This window comes from Panulirus ornatus, chromosome 9 (genome assembly GCF_036320965.1).
Source record: "Panulirus ornatus isolate Po-2019 chromosome 9, ASM3632096v1, whole genome shotgun sequence".
NCBI classification, from domain to species: domain Eukaryota; kingdom Metazoa; phylum Arthropoda; class Malacostraca; order Decapoda; family Palinuridae; genus Panulirus; species Panulirus ornatus.
In genome coordinates, this window is record NC_092232.1 from 36891969 (window position 1) to 36912914 (window position 20946).

General features: G+C 48.3%; 2 protein-coding genes across 2 annotated transcripts in view; both read right to left on the minus strand.

Annotated features, from left to right (window-relative positions):
* Positions 1-20946, minus strand: part of LOC139750340 (uncharacterized) — a 226926-nt gene that overhangs the window by 84332 nt on the left and 121648 nt on the right. Inside the window, exon 3 of the mRNA XM_071665021.1 lies at positions 14687-14871. Within this exon, the coding sequence (XP_071521122.1) occupies positions 14687-14871 (185 nt within the window). The remainder of the gene's footprint in view (positions 1-14686; positions 14872-20946) is intronic.
* LOC139750341 (uncharacterized) lies at positions 1686-5117 on the minus strand. Its single transcript, XM_071665022.1, has 2 exons — positions 4935-5117; positions 1686-4802 (listed from the first exon to the last, which is right to left on the minus strand). Exons 1-2 carry the CDS (start codon positions 4973-4975, stop codon positions 2990-2992), a joined length of 1854 nt encoding a protein of 617 aa, XP_071521123.1. The 5' UTR covers positions 4976-5117; the 3' UTR covers positions 1686-2989.

The window sequence follows — 20946 nt, forward strand, 5'->3', positions numbered from 1 at the left end:
GGGGAGATTATGATGGCGAAAACAAGGGGTTTTATGAGCAGGGGAAATAGCTATAAATTGATCGATGAAGGAGGTAAGGATGATTTAGAGAAGTTGATGGAGATGGTTTTGGTTAAGCAACAGAAACACTCATCCATAAAGGAAGTCAAAATCACCACGTTTGCCACTTATCATGCTTGACTCTACGAACAGCAGCTTTGCACGTAGAGATGATGATAGAGTTAGACTTAGGATGAGGGAAGAGGTTGACGACTCAGTACACCTTGGTACGGCAGGCATCACATTAAGAGCAAACCAAACCATGTTTTGCGGTACAGATATTAAGTAATAATAGAGACATAGGACTCCACTCCACGATAGATAACCCGCTATTCGGTCAGCACAGCTGGAAGCGTCCCACCGGTGAAGCACTACTGGTTCTACGGGAAGTCAGTATAACATCAGTGCAGGGAGGAGCACCTAGCTCATCCAGAAGGCAAGACATGACATTTCGAGGGGAGGATAGGGATTGGTCGTGCCTGATCTCAAGACTGAAACTGCTGGAAGGAGGTGTATGTACAAGGGTTCGCCTGAAATCGTTTTTTTCCCCCCCTCATGGTTGTACTTGTGTTGATATGATCATATATCACTCGAGTTTCCATAAGGATATACAAGTCAGTCGAAACACGTTCATTTACTCTGCTATTTCCGTTTCTTCCCCCATGACTGTGACGCACTTATACGCTACCTTTGGTACACGAAGATTTCCACACTCTTTCATATCCATAGTGGAAGTCTTCATTGAAGAGGAGTGATCTCCATATTATCCCTGGGCTTGGTGCAGTGCTGTTGACACCCTCCTGCTGTAGCACCAACAACAGCTGAGAAGTTGATCAGAGAGTACAAACCAGAACTCACTCACCTTGCCTGCTGGACTTACCTTACACCACAGCTCCTGTTGGGGACCACGACGGCTGGGGATGGTCTGATGACGGGGTTGCCACATTGACATAACATATATGATGACTCCTGTGTAGGCGTCTCCTTGTGACACTTGGTCTAACACCAGACTTACATCCGTAGGTAGAGAACATAACTATGTCTACTTTTTTGGTTTAAGGTTTATAGGAAGTTTATTTTCTAATGTGTTTTATACTAGGTTTAGGATTTGTTTTGGTTCATAGTTTGTGTTTACTTTCTACTTTTCATGATGTTTAGCCATTTCTATGTGGATTAATCTTTATTCTTTTATGGTTTAAAGGACAGAAGTTTTAGGATTTAGGGCTCATATTTAGGTAATTATTCAAACAATAATGATCATATATATATATATATATATATATATATATATATATATATATATATATATATATATATATATATATATATAATGTATAAATATATATATATATATATATATATATATATATATATATATATATATATATATATATATATATATATATATATATATATATGGTCACTATGTAAGGTGTTTAGGTAGTCATCAGCAGTATGGATGGTTTGTGTCTTCATCTACAGCAACTACTGTTTACATCAATGTTTCCCATTTAACATTTTTAGGGGTTCATTTTTTTTTTCTTTTTTTTTTGGTTACTTGGTCGATCATCCCATTGTTCCAGGAAGGGCATTATATATCTTGTGTTTAAAAAGGTTTTATCAGTTAGGGTTTATCATACACCTGCTTTATTCTTGATTATTAAGTTTAATTGTGAAGTTTACAGAAGCAGATCATTGTACAAGGCAGCGTTCAGACAGTGGGCACCAGCAAGGTACCCTCGCAAGCTTAGCAACCTCTAGGACCTCCTGAGATTGTCTATATGGCTCATATACAAACGTCTCATGTCGTAGGGAAGTAGTTAAGTGGAGAAACATTACCCATCAGGCACTGTTAAGAAATGTAGACCCACACACACACACACACACACGCACATACAGAAAAAAAAAAGAAACAGTTTATTTCTTTCACATGAAACATAATATAACAATCAACAGGTTGGTTATCACATGAGTTGGTTATACCCCGTCCAGAGGACGTGGTCTTCACAACATAACTCTAGGTGGTGCTCAGTGACACAGATGTATGGTCGTCACAGATACTCTCTCTGTTGGATGGCCATGACGAGGCCCGCCCGACCGTGTAGGGACGATGATGGTAAACCGGAGCCAGCTGGGGCAAGTGTAGATGGCTCTGTGGCCAGCACAGTGGGGCCAGCTGGGGCAAGTGTAGGTGGCTCTGTGGCCAGCACAGTGGGGCCAGCTGGGGCAAGTGTAGGTGGCTCCGTGGGCAGGAGAGTAGGGCCAGCAGGGACGAGTATAGATGGTCCTGTGGTCAATACAGCGGAGCCAGCTGGGACGAGTTGTAGGTGGCCCTGTGGCCAGCAAAGTGAGGTTAGGAACGGCGAGTTTAGGTGGCCCTGTGGCCAGCACAGTGGGGCCAGCAGGGTTTAGTGGACTTGTCCCTGTGACGTGCGTAGTAGGATCAGTAGGGGCGTATGTGGGCGGGTCTGTGGCCGGCACAGTGGGGTCAGCAGGGGGCGAGTGTGGTTGAGCCTGTGGCCTGCACAGCGGAGCAAGCAGGATGAGGCTGTGGCCTGCACAGCGGGGCCAGCAGGATCGGGTTTGGTTGAGCCTATAGCCCGCACAGCGTAGCAAGAAGGGGCGAGCGTGGATGGGGCTGCGGCCTGCACAGCGGTACCAGTAGGGACAAGTGTGGGTCAGCCTGTGGCCTGGAGAGCGGGGTCGGTGGGGATGAACGTGGGTGGGGCTGTGGCCTGCACAGCGGGGCCAGCAGCGGAGGGTGTAGTCGGCCCTGTGACCAGCACAGAGCTTGGTGTGAAGGCGACCACAGCCCAGCAGGGCGGTGCCAGCAACAGCCTGACGGACTGGGTGCACCTGGGAGGTGCGACGGGGCACCTTACCCTCGGCTGAAGCCAGCAGCCGAGGAGGGAGGGAGGGAGCAGCCAGGGTATGTGTGCCGGGTCATCATCTACTGCTTGTAGTAGAAGTTGGTTGCTTCCGCGGTCTTGTAGGGAGCCAGAGCTCTCAGCCTGAGGCTGGTGACGGTGGCTACCAGCACCGCCGTGATGGCGACCATCGACAGCATCAGGAGGCCCACGGTGAAGCTGGCTCGGGGCAGACATACACTGTCGACGTAAGAAGCGGACAGCCTTGGCACGGGAGCCGTAGGGAAGGTAAGGTCGTTGGCACCCACCACGCGGAAGCCTCTCATCATGGCCACCGTGTTTCTCACGGGTAGCGGGAGCGCCACGTCACGCCGACGTCGGGTCTGAGCGAGCCGGGCCAGGACCTCAGGGCTCAGCCGGGTACCGTATGCTGGACGGCGTTGGCGACTGTTGCCACTTGTGGCACGGTTCTCAGGGTCTATGGTGGTGCTGGGTGGGGTTGTGGTGGTGCTGGGTGGGGTTGTGATGGTGCTGGGTGGGGTTGTGGTGGACTGGCACTGTGGCCTGGGGTCGCGGGGACTGGAGCAGGGAGCCTGCTCCACACAGCTGGCATGGCTAGGGTCACTGGCACAACAGGCAGAGGATCCTGGGTCACTGACACACGAATCTGCTCTTGGTGTGGTGGTAGGTCTGGTGGTAGTGGTGGTAGGTCTGGTGGTAGTGGTGGTAAGTCTAGTGGTAGGTCTAGTTGTAGTGGTGGTAGGTCTGGTGGTAGTGGCAGCACACGCAGGGTGGTCAGGGCTGGTGGCACAGCATAAGAGGGAACCCGGGCTTGCGTCACATGGCCCTGGTCTTGATGTGGCGGTCGTGCTTGGGATTCTAGCAATACACTGAGGGTGATTTGGATTCCTCATACAACACTCAAAGGAACCAGGACGCCCTGCACATGGATCTAGTCTCGATGTGGTGGTGCGCCTGGTGGTGGTGGTGCATTGTGGGAGGGTGGGGTCTCTAGCACAACACTGAGGTAGGTTGAGGTTGTCACCACAAGGGTCGGCGGTGGTGGTGGTGGTGGTGGTGACACAGGCAGTGTGGCTGGGGTTCCTAGCACAACACTGTGGTGAGCCTGGTCGTGTGAGGCATGGGTTGGTGGTGGTGGGTGGTGGTGGGCGGGAGGCCTTGGTTGTCGTAGGCTCCATTAAGGACATGAGGCTGGAGGGCAAACCTGGGTCCTCCTCACATGTGCTTGTACACCCGCCCGTACACAGCTCCACCTCACACGACAGGAAAACATCCATCTTGTCCGGGAACTTGAAGGCAAAGAGAGACGCATACGCGATGATATCAGCGCCGGACGACCCAGTATTGCGAGTTCGCCGGAAGGAACTCATCAGCTTGGGCTTGAGCAGACAGCCTCGTTCGTTGGTCAGCCGGAGTTGCGTCGTCCTCTCATCCTCCACGTCCTGGGAGTCGTAGGCGAAGCAGTTCTTGACCAGCATATCATACTCCAGGCCGCCATCCTGGACGTAAATGACCACAGCCAACTGGTCGCCTATCTTCACGATGCCGTCCAGACTGGTGGAGAAGGGTCCCTCTCCCAGCTGGATGTCCATCCAGCACATGACGTCGTCGCCCGAGTAGCGCACCTCCCTGGCCTGCAGCACGTCCACGGTGAAGGGGCGGAAGGTGACCAGCTTCTCCATGCGCGTCGTCCAGTCACAGATGATCTGGCGTGCGGCGTCCCACAGTTCTTGCACGACCTCTTCAGTCTGGATCATGATCATGTTCTGGAAGCCGGCGCTGCCGTCCTCGTCGTTGTCGAAGGTCCTGGTGCCGCAGTCCGTCATGGGGATGACGAAGGTGTAGGAGGTCTGGCCAGAGTTGGCCCGTACGAAGCTGCGCAGGGAAACATAGTCAGCTACTTTCGTCGTCCACTTGGTCTGTGCATCATGTCTCTCATCTCCTGATTAATCTGTATAACTAAGATATATCTCATAATGATCAATAGGTCAGGTGTGGACTACTTACCTGTGCTGTGGTCTCAACATGTAAGGATAGTAAGGACTCATAGAAGAAGCGTCACCGTGTGTGTGTGTGTCTGGTGTCCGTCATGGTCCCGTGTGATCCACCCGAGTAAGATGTATTACCAACACTCACACACACAACTCATAAATATAACCATATATATAAATATATATATATATATATATATATATATATATATATATATATATATATATATATATATATATATATATATATATATTATTCACTTATTTAAGTATATATCTACATTAAGTATATATATATATATATATATATATATATATATATATATATATATATATATATATATATATATTAGCAAACAAATTACAATGCAAATGACTATACTGAAAAAGCAAAATGGACAAGCAAAGTAGACTGTGATAACAGAACATGAGAACATCAGTTCCAGACCCACGTGATGGGAGGGGAGGGGGGGGTAGGGTGCCCTAGGAACTGCGTCAGGTAATATCATAGCTGGGAGGGTACAGGTACCACTAGGTATCATAGCTGGGAGGGTACAGGTACCACTAGGTATCATAGCTAGGAGGGTACAGGTACCACTAGGTATCATAGCTAGGAGGGTACAGGTACCACTAGGTATCATAGCTGGGAGGGTACAGGTACCGCCGCCAGGGTGTTTCCCGATCCTAACAACTTGTACCGTAAGCGTCAACAAGAAACTAGAGAGAGAATAGGTTGATAATAACTGATTATAACCACAGTTTACACCAGTAACTTAAAGAGTATTTGGACTAGTCAAATTCTGCCATCAAACGAAATATATCATATGTAAATATACGTATATATATATATATATATATATATATATATATATATATATATATATATATATATATATAAGAGGGTTAGCATCATGATGCTGAACCAACCACTGATGAATCAAAAAAGTCTACATTTTCATCGCCAAATGATGGGATTACGTGCAGGAAGCGCGAGCAGATCCTAGTGATAGCCGAGTGTCATCACATGATTATGAGAGGAGCGCGAGCGGAAGGCGTGGGGAGGCACGACTACTGGTCGTACCAAGACTTGGTGTCCTTGTAGTAGCCTCGTTGGCGGATGAAGAGGACGAGGGCGGCCGTGGAGGACAAGAGGAGGAGGAACAGGAGGGTGAGCAAGGAGGCGGCGAACACGACCATGGGGAAACACACTGTGTCTAAGGGATCGGTGTAGATGGGATCAACGGCTGTCTGCGCGGCAGCCACCGGGAGAAGGTTCTGAGGCAGGGGAAGGTACTGGGTCTCGGGTAAAGGCAGGTCGTCCAGCGCGACCACAGAGATGGAGCGGGACAGCCTGATCGGCACTTTGTCGATAAGCGGTCTGGTCCTCAAAGGTGTTCCATCAGGAGACGACCGCACGGGTCTGGACCTCGAGGAGGAGGAGGAGTCCTCAGCCTCCCTCGAAAGGCGAGCGCCGAATCGCCGACCCCGCCGCCCATCCCCCTTCTGGAAATGGAAGCTGTGGAAGGCGTGGTAACGAGACTCGCCCTCCCATTCCTTCCCAGAAGGCTCGGGCTTGGGTTGCGCTGGCTCGGAGTCTAGCTGCTTCCCGCCCCTCGTCGGCGTAGTGGGCCTGGGTTTGAGAACTGGGCCAGGGATTCTTGGTGTTTGGCGCGGGGTAGTCTGTTGTACAGGGGCACCTCGAGTGGAGCCGGGGGTAGTGGGACGAGGGGTGGTCTGAGTGACCGGAAACAGCGCAGAGTCACGTGCAGGAACGGGATCTGGCCGACGTGAGGAAGGCCTAGGTCTTTTGGGTCGTCTGGGTCTGGGTGTGGGCCTGGGAGTTGGCCTGTAAGTAGGGCTGAAGGTGGGTCTTAGAGCAGGTCTGGAGGGAGTGGGTCTTGGGGTAGGCCTGACGACTGGTGGAAATACAGGTCTGTACGTAGGCCTAGGTGTGGGTCTGGTGGTAGGCCTTGGAGTAGGCCTGGGAGTAGGTCTGGTAGTAGGCCTTGGAGTAGGCCTTGGAGTAGGTCTTGGTCTTGCAGTAGGTCTTGTGGTGGGTCTTGGAGTAGGCCTGGGAGTGGTTGGGCCGGGAGTAACTAAGGCGTCCGGCTTCACAAAACTCCCGGAATCCGGTTTACGACAGCGAGGGTCCTGGGAACCGGCATAGCAGACAGGGGGCGCTGGTGTGGTGGGGGGCTTCACACAGCGGGGGTCGATGCTTCCTGGGAAACAACTTGGTGTTGGAGTAGAAGGTTTGGGACATCTTGGATCAACTGACCCTACGAAGCAACGAGGAGGGGCAGGTGTAGGGGCAACTGTAGGGGCAGGTGTAGAGCGTTTGGGGCATCGTGGGTCGGTGGATCCAGGATAACATCGGGGCGGGGCTGGAGTGGTGGGTTGAGGACATCTGGGGTCTTTGGAACCTGGGAAACACCGAGGTGGGGCTGGGGTGGTGGGCTGAGGACATCTAGGGTCAGTAGAGCCTGGGAAGCATCGGGGTGGGGCTGGGGTGGTGGGTTGAGGACAACTGGGGTCAGTAGAGCCTGGATAACATCGGGGTGGGGCTGGGGTGGTGGGTCGAGGACATCTGGGGTCAGTAGAGCCTGGGAAGCATCGGGGTGGGGCTGGGGTGGTGGGTTGAGGGCATCTGGGGTCAGTAGAGCCTGGGAAGCATCGGGGTGGGGCTGGGGTGGTGGGTTGAGGACATCTGGGGTCAGTAGAGCCTGGCAAGCATCGGGGTGGGGCTGGGGTGGTGGGCTGAGGACACCTGGGGTCAGTAGAGCCAGGGAGACACTGAAGTGAGGTTGGACTAGTTATCTGGGGGCATCTAGGATCAGTGGAACCGGGCAGGCAGCGGGGTGGGGTTGGAGTGGTGGGCTTGGGGCACCGTGGGTCAGGAGAGCCCGGGTAACACCTGGGTGGCGCCGGGGTGGTGGGTTTAGAACAGCGTGGGTCAAAAGATCCCGGGAAACACGAGGGACGAGATGTGGTGGGTTGAGGGCAGCGTGGGTCTCGGGACCCCGGAGTGCATCGGTAGGTGGTTACGGGGAGCGGAGCGAAGGTTGTTGCGACGCTTGGCTGTCTGCTGGGGATGATTGTCTGCTGGGGAGCTGGACTAGTTTGGAAGACCTTCCCTCTGCTAGGGATGGGAGTGGTAGGGTCTAGACAACGAGGATCTTTACTTCCGAAACCGCAAACGAACGTCGAAGGTCGATTCTGTTCAGGGTAGTTGATCTGGCACTCGGGATCTGTCGATCCAGGCCTACACTGTGGGACGGAGGGAGTGGTAGGTGAGAGAATGGTAGGTCTCCCGCACCTGGGGTCGCTGGAACCTGGGTAACACAAAGGTGTGGTGGAGGGGGCAAGTGTAGTGATAGGTTCACCGAACAGTGTACTGCCCGTGCGGTAGGGACTCTCAGTGGGTGTGGACCCGCAGTAGTTATCACAGTCTCCTTTACATATCTCTACATTGCAAGACATAAACACATCCATGACATCGGGGAACTTGAAAGCCTGTATGTAAGCATATGTGACAATAACTTCTCCTCGGTCGTCTCGCTGGCGGGCAGTGTAGAAGGGGCTGATGAGCTTGTCCTTCAGCACACAGCCCTGCTCGTCCGTCAACTGGATTCTCGGGGTGTTAGCGTTGTCATAGTCAGGGCTCCCGTATGCGTAGCAGTCCTTGACGCTCACGTCATACATGCCAGCGTTGTCTCGCGCATACACCAGCAGGGAGAGCGTCTCGCCGATCTTAACGATCGAGTCAATGTCGTCGCTGTCGGGCCAGCGTCCTTGTTGCAAGTCCATCCAGCATTCGATGGCTTGGTCGCCCTCAAAGCGAACTTCTTGAGCGTCGAGCATGCCAACGGAGAAGGGGTTAAACGCCACCGTCTTCACGTAGTTGTCCACCCAGTCGCACTTGATGGTGCGGGCAACGTCCCACACCTCCTGCACGGTGGCATCATTCTGGACAATGATGGTGTTGGTCATACGGGTGCTCCTGCCGTTATACTCGTCGAATTTGGAGGTGGACGACCCACAACCATCACTTGGAATGTACAGAGTGTAACTGGAACCCCCGGAGTTGGCAGCCACGTACCTGACGAACGGTCACGTCATGTCATGGAAATGGGGAGCAGGACAGATCCGGAAGATGAGAAAGAAGTGCTAAATAGAGGACACACAAGGTAGAGTAACTGTGCAGGACAGATACACAAGGTAGAGTAACTGTGCAGGACAGATACACAAGGTAGAGTAGCTGTGCAGGACAGATACACAAGGTAGAGTAGCTGTGCAGGACAGATAAACAAGGTAGAGTAACTGTGCAGGACAGATACACAAGGTAGAGTAACTGTGCAGGACAGATACACAAGGTAGAGTAACTGTGCAGGACAGATACACAAGGTAGAGTAGCTGTGCAGGACAGATACACAAGGTAGAGTAACTGTGCAGGACAGATACACAAGGTAGAGTAACTGTGCAGGACAGATACACAAGGTAGAGTAGCTGTGCAGGACAGATAAACAAGGTAGAGTAACTGTGCAGGACAGATACACAAGGTAAACTGTGCAGGACAGATACACAAGGTAGAGTAACTGTGCAGGACAGATACACAAGAACTGGGCTGACAGGAATTCCATGAGCAGGTAAGGTGGGGTCAGAAGGGAGAGAGAGCCACATCTCATACACAGGGAGGAAGTAGGAATAGTTATTATTATATCTTTATCCTGAAAACATTTATCAGACAAGATGTCCGTGGGTGAGACTGTAACAGTGGTAAACTCATCACACACACACACACACACACACACACACACACACATACACAGAAAGGGCGTTATGTAGCAGATTCAATACCCCAGTAGGTTCCAGTGAGATAATGATGGGATATCGACCAAGTAACAGTGAGAGACCGTCATTGTCTCGGTGATGATGTCTATATTCCAAGTGATTCATCTTTTCGGTGAATTTTATGGGTGACAGGAGAACACGACACCAGGTGTGATCTTTTCTCTCCAGTAGGTAGGGTGTCAGAGAGAAGCATTGACATGTTTAATTTAGGATGATGGGGGTCATTTAAAAAAATCAGTTTAGGTTGGTTTACAAAAGCTTAGGTCTACTTTAGAGTTTATAATGGTCTAATTTACAGCTTTTTTTTTTAACGGTTTACAGTCTCTCAGGGTTACTTGCTCAACTCTTATGAGAGAGAGGAAGGAAATGGTTTATATTAGTACACTACAGAAGCCAGGTTAAGTTAAGAACACATACGGTACTCCATCTCTTGTGAGGCTCAAACAGTCTATTTGTAAACACTAGGTCAGTATTTACGTGTTAGTCACAGTTTTTAAAGGAACTTTGTAGTCAACTTGACAACATTCAATCTTGTCTTTTATTTCGTTAAAGTTAATAATGTACGTTATTCATATATCTTTATTTCATTCCAGATGAGAGAAATATATATGAATACACACAGAGATCTGTTTTCGCAGAGATAGGAGTCGTGAGGCAGCACACATAAGCCAACAAATTGCCTTTGGTTTATGTGAAGCTTTTATTAGATTAGCATGACCTTTGACCTCGCCCAAGGACCCCTTCCGGGGAGTCGGTATACCTGAGCAATGTACATGTAGCGCAATGACTCTCACCCCAGCGGTGGAGGGGTGGACCTGCCTCACTACTGCCCCACCTGAGGCGGAACCCCAGCAATAGTGGCCCTCACTCCTCGATAGCAGGAGCCTGCTAGCTCGTGCCGGCAGGAGGTGGTGGCTAGCGGTGGTAGGAACTACCGACGGTGCCAGAGGAGGACGCCCAGAACACCAGTGATGGAAGGCGTGTGTCACTGTTCACCTTGGGTGAATATCTAACCGACGTCTTTCCAGTGGGAGTTGACCAAACTTATCTAATGTAACTTGTGTCTCGGTTAAGCCGGGTGAGGCTTCGTTGAATGACTTAATAAGCGAGCGAGACTGATAGATGTAGATGCGCACATGAGCGCAGCTAAATCTGTCCTAAGTTATCATTGTATTACATTGTTGGTGTTTGGTCGTATTGGACCGGCTAATTAATCGTCATCAAGGGAAATTAATTGAAAGAATTTTTTGTAAACATCCGAGCAATGTTCATCTCGATATGGACTATTGTTTATGAATCTATATGTTCATTTAGTACGTCACTAAATGTCTGCTGTCATAGACAAGATTCTCTCGTCAGGGTAAGAATAAGTTCAGAGGATCTTTTGATGATTTAGAGTTTTCATTTCTGATATATTCCATTCGCCAAAACTATTGAAAGAGTTGCAACTGTGAACCAGAGGAAGACAACCATCTGTCTCAAGATGTGGTCATGACTGGCCATGATCCACCTGGCGGCTGCTGGCTCCTCCATCATCGAACTCGCTCGAAAATGATTTCAGTGAGGAGATGCGGGAGGTTCAGGAGGTTGTATGAATCTCTGTCTCACTTCCTGTACACTGAGGGCGGCCTCTCCGTCTCTTAAACCCCTACAGGACAGCAGTACAGCTCTGGCCTTCCTGAAGGCAGTTTACTAAACCGTCACTAACGCCAATGTCTTACAAACACGCGGACATTTAACACTAAATAACAAAGTTAGATCTCTCAGAATTGCAGAGGGATCTTGCAGCAAACATCTGGTTAACACTAACAACAGCAGCTAACCACCACATGAACGCATCATGCACCGTCTTAATAACTGATACGTTTGTCTTATGCCTGAACTACACCGTAGGTAAGGACACTTCAACTAATGATTCCAGGTCGTAGACTCGCTGTATACTCAGCCGCAGTCTACGTGTATACTGTATACTCAGCCGCAGTCTACGTGTATACTGTATACTCAGCCGCAGTCTCCGTGTATACTGTATACTCGGCTGCATTCTACGTGTATACTCGGCCGCGGTCTACATGTATACTGTATATTCGGCCGCATTCTACGTGTATACTGTATACTCGGCCGCAGTCTACGTGTATACTCTATACTCGGCCGCGGTCTACATGTATAATGTATACTCGGCCGCATTCTACGTGTATACTGTATACCTGGCCGCAGTCTACGTGTATACTACGGGACACGTTGCTAGGGGCGTGGTCAGTCACTTTTGTATGGCTTTTGGATATATACGGGATTTTGTGTGTGTGTATGTGTGTGTGTGTGTGTGTATGTGTGTGTGTGTGTGTGTGTAGCCCCGTCTCTTAACGTTATACGTATGTACAGTATGTATGTGTATACACACACACCTTAGCCTAAGCCATACCCATTTATCGACCAGCTCCTGATAGGGGGAGAATGAACGCCTAGGTTTGGTGCAACTGCCAACCACAGGATTCGAACCCGTGCACGTTCACACCTCCCTCAATGGACGACTCACAGTATCTCCACAAAGAATAATATTTACATGGTTGACACTTATTACCTGAGGTCGTGGCGTTGTTAGCACATTAGCAAAACCAACAGACAAACATAAACATTGACAGACAGTCACACTAAGATAACACGTTATCTACACACACTAGGTGGGGTAGTAAGTGTGGCCACCAAGAGAGCCTTATTATAGTCAACTGAATTACATTTTACCTTAGTTTCTCCTTCCTGCCAGTTCATTTTCTGTTAGTGACTATAATGCTATAACTTCAGGAAATATGAACTGAAGGACGATTATTGTAAAATAACAGCAGCAGATATTTACTTACAGAGCTGCTGACTGCTCATGATTAAAGCAAACGTTTCTATAATTCACTTGTAAACAGGACTTCTCTGTGTGGCCTATTGACAATGTCTATATACAATGAAGAGAGGATATCATGGTTGTTTAAGTTAGACTAATAACAACAACAACAACAACAACAACTACAGGACATTAGTTCAAGCTTACACTACAGCAAACTACAGTCAGGCTGGTCCGTTTTCTATGCTAAGTGTCACAGAAGAGACACTTAGCATAGAAAATGTGTTAAAGACTTCACTTTCTCTCACACAAGTGGATATGAAACTTACTTTCATTAATAACTTTGTCAGTATGACTCCTGGTGAACCCTGTGTGGCCAAGTTGTGTTGCCAAGTCAAGCTCGTTCAGCAACACAACTCCACAACGCAGATGTGCCGGCCTTTAGATCAGCTTCACACCTTGTTGAATCCTACTTTCTGTATTGGGATGTGTTAGGTAGGTGCTCGCATCACTGTGTTGGCCGATACATCCGGTACGTTAATACTGGCTCAGTGTTATGGGTTGGCCAAGAACAGTTGGGTTCCATATGTCAGACGTGGGCTGAGTAGTGCGTCGGGTTAGTTTGACGTCGGCAGAGTGGTGCGTCGGGTTAGTTTGACGTCGGCAGAGTGGTGCGTCGGGTTAGTCAGACGTTGGCAGAGTGGTGCGTCGGGTTAGTTTGACGTCGGCAGAGTGGTGCGTCGGGTTAGTTTGACGTCGGCAGAGTGGTGCGTCGGGTTAGTCAGACGTTGGCAGAGTGGTGCGTCGGGTTAGTCGGACGTCGGCAGAGTGGTGCGTCGGGTTAGTCGGACGTCGGCAGAGTGGTGCGTCGGGTTAGTCGGACGTCGGCAGAGTGGTGCGTCGGGTTAGTCGGACGTCGGCAGAGTGGTGCGTCGGGTTAGTTTGCTACTGGAAGCAGAGGCTCGTCAGTAGGTTAAGAAGCTGTATGTAAACACATGCCGCTAGGCGTACACAGGTTAACACAAGTCAGGTTTTACAAGTACAAATTTCTATATCATTACTATATACAGACTTGTATGTTCACTGTAGAACTATAGTTCTTAATCAGGATTAGATTATTTCAGTGTTAACTAATTTATGTTTATAAAAAAAGGTTCAATAATATACAGGTAAGTGTTTATATGTACACTGGTTAATTGTTTAAGTTATTTGGGTTTAAGGATGAGAATTCGCTTACACACTAAGGAGGAACAGGATAGTGTGAGACACTGGTGGGCATGGGTGTTGTGTTGGAGGGTGTGGGTGTCGTGGTGGAGGGTGGGCGTGGGTGTCGTGGTGGAAGGTGTGGGTGTCATGGCGGTGGGCGTGGGTGTCGTGGTGGAGGGTGCGGGTGTCGTGATGGTGGGCGTGGTTGTCGTGGTGGTAGGCGTGGGTGTCGTGATGTTGGATGTGGGTGTGGCAGTGGTGGGCGTGGGTGTCGTGATGTTGAGTGTGGGTGCGGCGGTGGTGGGCGCGGGTGTGGTGGTGTTGGGCGTGGGGTGTGACCAGTGCCTCAGGAAGAGGGGTCAGGGTTGAGGTGGGTCAGAGGAGAGGACAGGTCAGTTTTGAGGTTTATAATCTAAAGAGTTTATGAAACTAGAGGATATCATAGCATTAAGGCATCAAAATAAGCTGTTGTACACAAGAAATATGTTTCTCTTTAGAAAATTGAAAGGTTTAAAGTTAATTATCATTAAAAGCTTAAACTGAATAGGAAAAAATTTAAGGTAATAATCTCTACTCTAGTTTATGGATCTAAATATTATTTATGGTCAAGATTTAAAACTAGATCTATGATAGTTTAGAATGGACTGAATTGGTAATTCAGGGTTTAAACATCTTAATCTTGATATAACATTAATATTCAAGAACATATGTATATATATATATGATACCTTTGTAAGAGCTAAATAAAGGATTATGGTAACTTTGAAGGCTGGAGGATACTCCAGCTAAACCGTCTCTCCAACACTCTCAGGACAGTCGCGTGTGGTGGAGAGGGAGAGAGAGAGAGAGTGTTGGAGGCTGGTGGTGGAGGTGGTACTCACCGGCAAGCAGGGTTGGAGAAGTGACCCTTGCTGAAGATGACCCCGTTGAAGGGGAGCGAGAACTGTACGTTGACAGTCATGCCAGACTTCTCACACTGGACGTCGAGGCTGGTGATCTGTGGCATGTTGGCCATGCCAGGCACCAACTCCACCTCGTTCGTCACAGCCAGCTGACCTGCAGCCAGCTGGGGGGGAGAGACACATCACACGTTACTCACTGTATGGCACATGAAGAACATCTATATGTCTCAATGCTCGAACAATATAAAATGCAAACAATAGTAATCAATGCAAACAGGGGATCCCTCCTCACTGTTGTTTGCCATGATTTTAGAGATGAAATATAAGAAGGCACAAATAGAATCAGACACTTCAAGGGAAGGGTTTTTTTTTTTCTACGTCTCTCTTAACCGGTTCTGTCGTGCTACTTTCACTTACTCTCATTTGTTCATTTGTAAATACTTTGCTTTTAAACGTTTGCTCACAATTCTAAATCCCATCCTATGAGCAAGTCTAGACTGATCTAGTCTTAGCTAGTAACTGCTTCCATCAAAACTGTCAAACGCTGATCATTTTCAGTACCCGTCACTAGATCACCTCTAAACCTTCTCCTTTCTGAGCTTAATAAATGTTTCGTGATTTTCGATGACTTCCGCAGAATTCTTTCTCATTTTGTCAGTTACCTTCGTACTACAGCTTCACCTTCCATTCCATCTGTCATCCCTGAACTCGAGTGTCTTACTTACAAACCTTAGAATCTTGGACGCGTTTTTCGCTGCTCCGGCGCACTTGGCTTCAGAACACAAGAGTCACCATATGTAACTCATTTCACGCTGCGCCCTCTCTTCTCCTGTTCACTTCCAATATATAGAATTTTGCAGTGATCGAGATTAGAATTCATTTGCCGCTTATGAACCCATTCATTCAGTTTTTAGTACGTCAATCCTATGGCTGTAGAGGTTCACTTTTTCCTTTACCGCTTATGAACCCATTCATTCACTTTTTAGTACGTCAATCCTATGGCTGTAGAGGTTCACTTTCTGTTGTGGCCTTATCTACACAGCTTCGCGTCGCCTGCGAGTTTATTACATCAGTGTTGCGGTGCCCCAGTACATCCTTCCCTCAACACAAGACCTCGGCGTCATAGTTATTATTCTGATAAACTCTTGCTGTGTTAGTGGAATCTAAAGAGGAGAGTTGAATCATAAGATTAGATCGAAGCTTAAGGAATTAAGGGAGCTGAATAACTAACCTGAATCACAAACGGCTGAGTGAAACAAGGTAGTTAAGGTAATTAGATGTTTGTATCTTAATGAGAATGAAACATAGGGTAATGGGGTAATGAAGTAGTTGAATCTAAGAATGAAAATGAAGCGTAAGATGATTAGCTAACTGACTACTCATTCAGGATGAAACATACGAGATAGATTCTGGTGTTGAGTCAGACCCTGGATGGCAGTAATCATTGTTACTATGATGTGTGTCGTCTTGTGATGATCTTTAACAGTAATGAGATTGTTCGTGGTGCTCATTGTCTCATGGTGTACTGGAACATACTCCTCTCTCTCTCTCTCTCTCTCTCTCTCTCTCTCTCTCTCTCTCTCTCTCTCTCTCTCTCTCTCTCTCTGTGCCCGCAAGAACCCGACACCAGGCCGAGTCTGTCCCATAAAGTAAAGGACCAAGCCACCTTTCCTCCCGGGGCAAGCAGGACATGAAGCTGAGCCTCGCGTCCTGCCCACCTGTGTGTGGGCCGGCCATTCATTCAGCCGCAGGCAACCCGGACCCGTCAGGCAACATTCCCTCACCACCTGACAACGGTAAACACCTCACACAGGCTCGCCTGGGTTGACGTCCTCACCAGGCAACACCTCACACCGGCTCGCCTGGGTTGACGTCCTCACCAGGCAACACCTCACACAGGCTCGCCTGGGTTGACGTCCTCACCAGGCAACACCTCACACAGGCTCAGCTGTGGTGCTCGCCTGGGTTGACGTCCTCACCAGGCAACACCTCACACAGGCTCAGCTGTGGTGCTCGCCTGGGTTGACGTCCTCACCAGGCAACACCTCACACAGGCTCAGCTGTGGTGCTCGCCTGGGTTGACGTCCTCACCAGGCAACACCTCACACAGGCTCAGCTGTGGTGCTCACCAGGGTTGACGTCCTCACTAGGTAACCACATCACCAAGCTCCTCATGTGTATGACCGATCTGAAGTATTGCCGAGGTAACTGACACACGCTAAGAACCCGTTTTAGTTACGGAGTCCAGTCTAGTGAAGCACCAGTCTAGTGAAGCACCAGTCTAGTGAAGCATTGAGAGAATAATTCAAGCATCAGGTGAAGGCGTTGAATACACGAGAGTCATCAGGACGCTGGTCTAGACCCCCTGATGCACGTCGTCCTCGCACAGTAATCTTTGTAACTCAGCGACCAGTCACCTCCACCTTGTCTGTGTCTCATACCCACGGGAGGAACCCCATCGCTGGACTCCAGGCGGAGGTATGACAGAGGTGTCGTGTGTGTGTGTGTGTGTGTGTGTGTGTGTGTGTGTGTGTGTGTGTGTCCTCGGCTGCAGAGGACCAACGCTGGGCAGGGGAGGGAGGTAGAAAGTCGATGGGTGCCACTCAGGATCAAACCCTCTCCATTAAGAGATAAGGTTTAAGGACCTTTCTCTTCCCCAGACGATGGTGACGGTCGTCCACACAAGTGATCGTAATGAGCAGGTTGTCACAACCTCCCATTTCAGCCTCTTGGTACCACACTCTCTCGAATGACGCTACTCAAGAACAGAAGTTCTGCTACATTTGTCTCAAACGGTATCATGATGTAGGATGTTCCCAGCGTTGCTCATGCCGATCCTCCAGTAATGTCAAGATGGCTAGTGTGCATGATGGTAACTGTATGACAGGCTTATAAAGGCCTACTGACCCACAAACGGCGAGTCTCTGTCCTTATATAGGTGACCACCGTGGCTGGCGGAGGGGACGACGAACTCAAGTGAGAGTCCACGTTGGTGAGGCCGACCGCCTACTTCTGGAGGACACTCATGGCTACCTAATGTCAGACGTGACCACCCGGGACACACACACACACACACACACACACACACACACACACACACACACACACACACACACACACACACCGGAGAGTAGATGGTTGTGGGAAGGATAAGACTAAGGCTAAAGTATGAAAGGTGAGAAAGATAATAATGTACGTTATATATAGATATTCATACGTCACTTGCAGTGTTCAGTGTGGACAGAATTAAAATGTGTGTAATGTTAACTGTTCAGCAGTCGTGTGGTGAGAGGAGAGCAGGGTGGACATTGACTATGCATTCTGGAAAGTTGCTGGAAGAATAATTGAGGGAGTTAAGCCTAAATGAGAAACTGAGAGGAGCAGGTGATGCGAGAGTGGCTATATGTAGGACAGCGAGGTGGTGGTAGGCAGGTACGGGGCACCAGGGAATGACAGTAGTGAAGGGGTACGTGGAATGTGTGTGCCCGAGGAGCTCTATGTTGCTCACGCTTTCTTCTACCACAAGGACGTACTTCTACATGGACCTGCTTGGTGCAGGTACACAGAAGAAAAAGGCTATGACTGACCGCCTGCACAAAGCGCTATTAAACCACCTGTTGGGGAAGCAATGAATAGGACCTGTGGAAGTAAGAGAAGCCGGGCGCCAAATGTGTTTACTTAGGCAGGTAATGGAGAAAACTGCTAAGGGTAGAAGAAAGTGTTCAGAGTGTAGACAGGTTTAGAAAAGGTGTATGTTTTAGAGAGTGCAAATGGATATTAGGAAGCTGTGTCATAAAACTGATGAATGTTGTACGTAGCATTTTATGCAGGAGTTTGAGTTTGTGAGTGCATGGAGGTATGAGCTGGTAGTCTGGTAACAGCGTCCTAGAGTGTAACATGTCACCACAGCTGTTACAGTGTCACTATAGATAGAACTGCGAGGAAGATCGTGGTAAGATAACTGTACGAAACGTTTGATCCATAGTGGAATAAGAGGGAGTGTTACACTAACTGTATACAGATGATGCTGTTCTGACAGCTGAACCCAGAGAGGACAATACGTGTTGAGGGTAATGTGAATAATACGTAACGTTCTTGTGAAGGGATAAGGGTGGATCGTAGCCTAACCATACATGGTCCTCGCGGTAGACGTCAAGTATGGTTGTAGGTACCGAAAGATACAAGTACAAGGGGCATTGATGCACTAGGGAAACCCTTCCTTCCCGCCGTCAGCGTTGTGAAGCAGGATCTCGCCCTTAATAGAGGGAGTGAGGGACGAGCGACACTGAGGACCTAGCCAGACACTAACTTCTTAACCTTGACGACTGACGACGATGTCATGTGTTCGAGTTCTGCTGACGCAGGGCACAGCCCACGACAGCCCTTGTTGATGTATACACGACGTTTGTGAAGGGTTATGGTGGAATAGATCAGTCCACACCGAGACTTAAGTAACATCTCTGACATCGATGATGACGTCCCTTCTTGTGTCCAGTATTGTAGGATTGTACCACAAATGGAAGATAGTGAAGATGTAGTGTAGCCCTCGTCTAGCCTCTCTCTCTCTCTCTCTCTCTCTCTCTCTCTCTCTCTCTCTATATATATATATATATATATATATATATATATATATATATATATATATATATATATATAAGAAGAAGAGGGGACAAGGAGAAGGGGAAGACCACACTGGAGATGCAAGGATGAAGTGAAAAAGATTTTGTGTGAACTGGGCCTGAATATGCAGGAGGGTGAAAGGCTTGCATGGAATAGAATGAATTGTAACGATGTTATATGCAGGGGACGACGTGCTGTCAATAGACAGAACCAGGTTATGTGAAGCTGACGAGGAAGCCATGGAAAGGGCTGTGGTGCCTGGCTGTGGTTTCGTTGCATTACACATGACAGATAGAGAATAGATGTAGGCGCCCGGGGCCTTTCTTTGTCTGGTCCTGGCGCTAACTCGCTAACTTAGGAAACGACGAACAAGAATGACAAATATTTATACATGTATATACATAAACTGTATCTACATAAGGAAACGAAAGTATATGAAAAATTTCTTACGCTCGCACTGTTTTAGATGACTGTAACAGCTCATTGATTATATACATTAATCATCCTTGATTTAAAACATACCAATTGTAATGATTGAGACTGGGTCTACCACGCTGCTTGTATTACAGGACGGGACCGGGGCAGTGTGTGGTGTGAGGGCGTCAGACCTGCACCGTAATGTTGTCAACACACTCGGGTGAAGGTCTGGATCACAATGACCCGGTGCTTCTTCCGTCAGGTTTTGTGTGAGGAAGTTTGGTCCAGATGGTCCTGCACGCCTGGCCTCCCGCCCCGGCTGTGACGTCCCGCCTCTCTGTCCCTGCCCTGCCCAGCCCAGCCTTACCCAACCCTACCCTGCCATACCCTGCCATACCCTGACCTGCCTTGCCCTACCGCGTGGACGACACACGTGATTGAATTTGTATTTGTGTCTTTTACTGATATATATATATATATATATATATATATATATATATATATATATATATATATATATATATATATGTTCTTTTTTTATTATACTTTGTCGCCGTCTCCCGCGTTAGCGAGGTAGCGCCAGGAAACAGACGAAATATTATCTGTTTTCATTTATTTATTTCTTTGTTTATGCATTTATTGATCGATTCGTTTACCATTGAGTGCTCAGCTTCCGACGGTAAACTTCTGAGGGAAAAATCCACGCTCGAATCCTTGTGTTATCCTTTAATAATGTAAAGATAATACAGAAGGACAACACTTTGTTGATAAGACTTGACGTGTGTCTCACACCGGAGTGAACCACCAGACTGAGTATTTTTACAACTCAGCTGTTCATGTCTACAGGTATTCCATCACGGGTTTGTTTACTGAAGTAGATAAAGTCTTTGGAGTGACAAAGTACAGGTGTAAAGCTTCAGTGATGCTACATCACCCTATATATACATGTGAATTATAATATATGTTGTTGATTATATTAGTCCATGTTGATCATATGATCTAATCTTCGATACAGTGTGTCATTAGTTGTCCACAACTTGTGTGATAATCCGTGAACACAGTCACGGTGTGGAACTTGCGGATCTGATCGTGCGAATAACTTAGTGTTCAACAATAGGACGTGTGATGACTTAATGTTCAACAGTAGGACGTGTAATGACTTGGTGTTCAACAGTAGGACGTGTAATGGCGTAGTGTTCAAC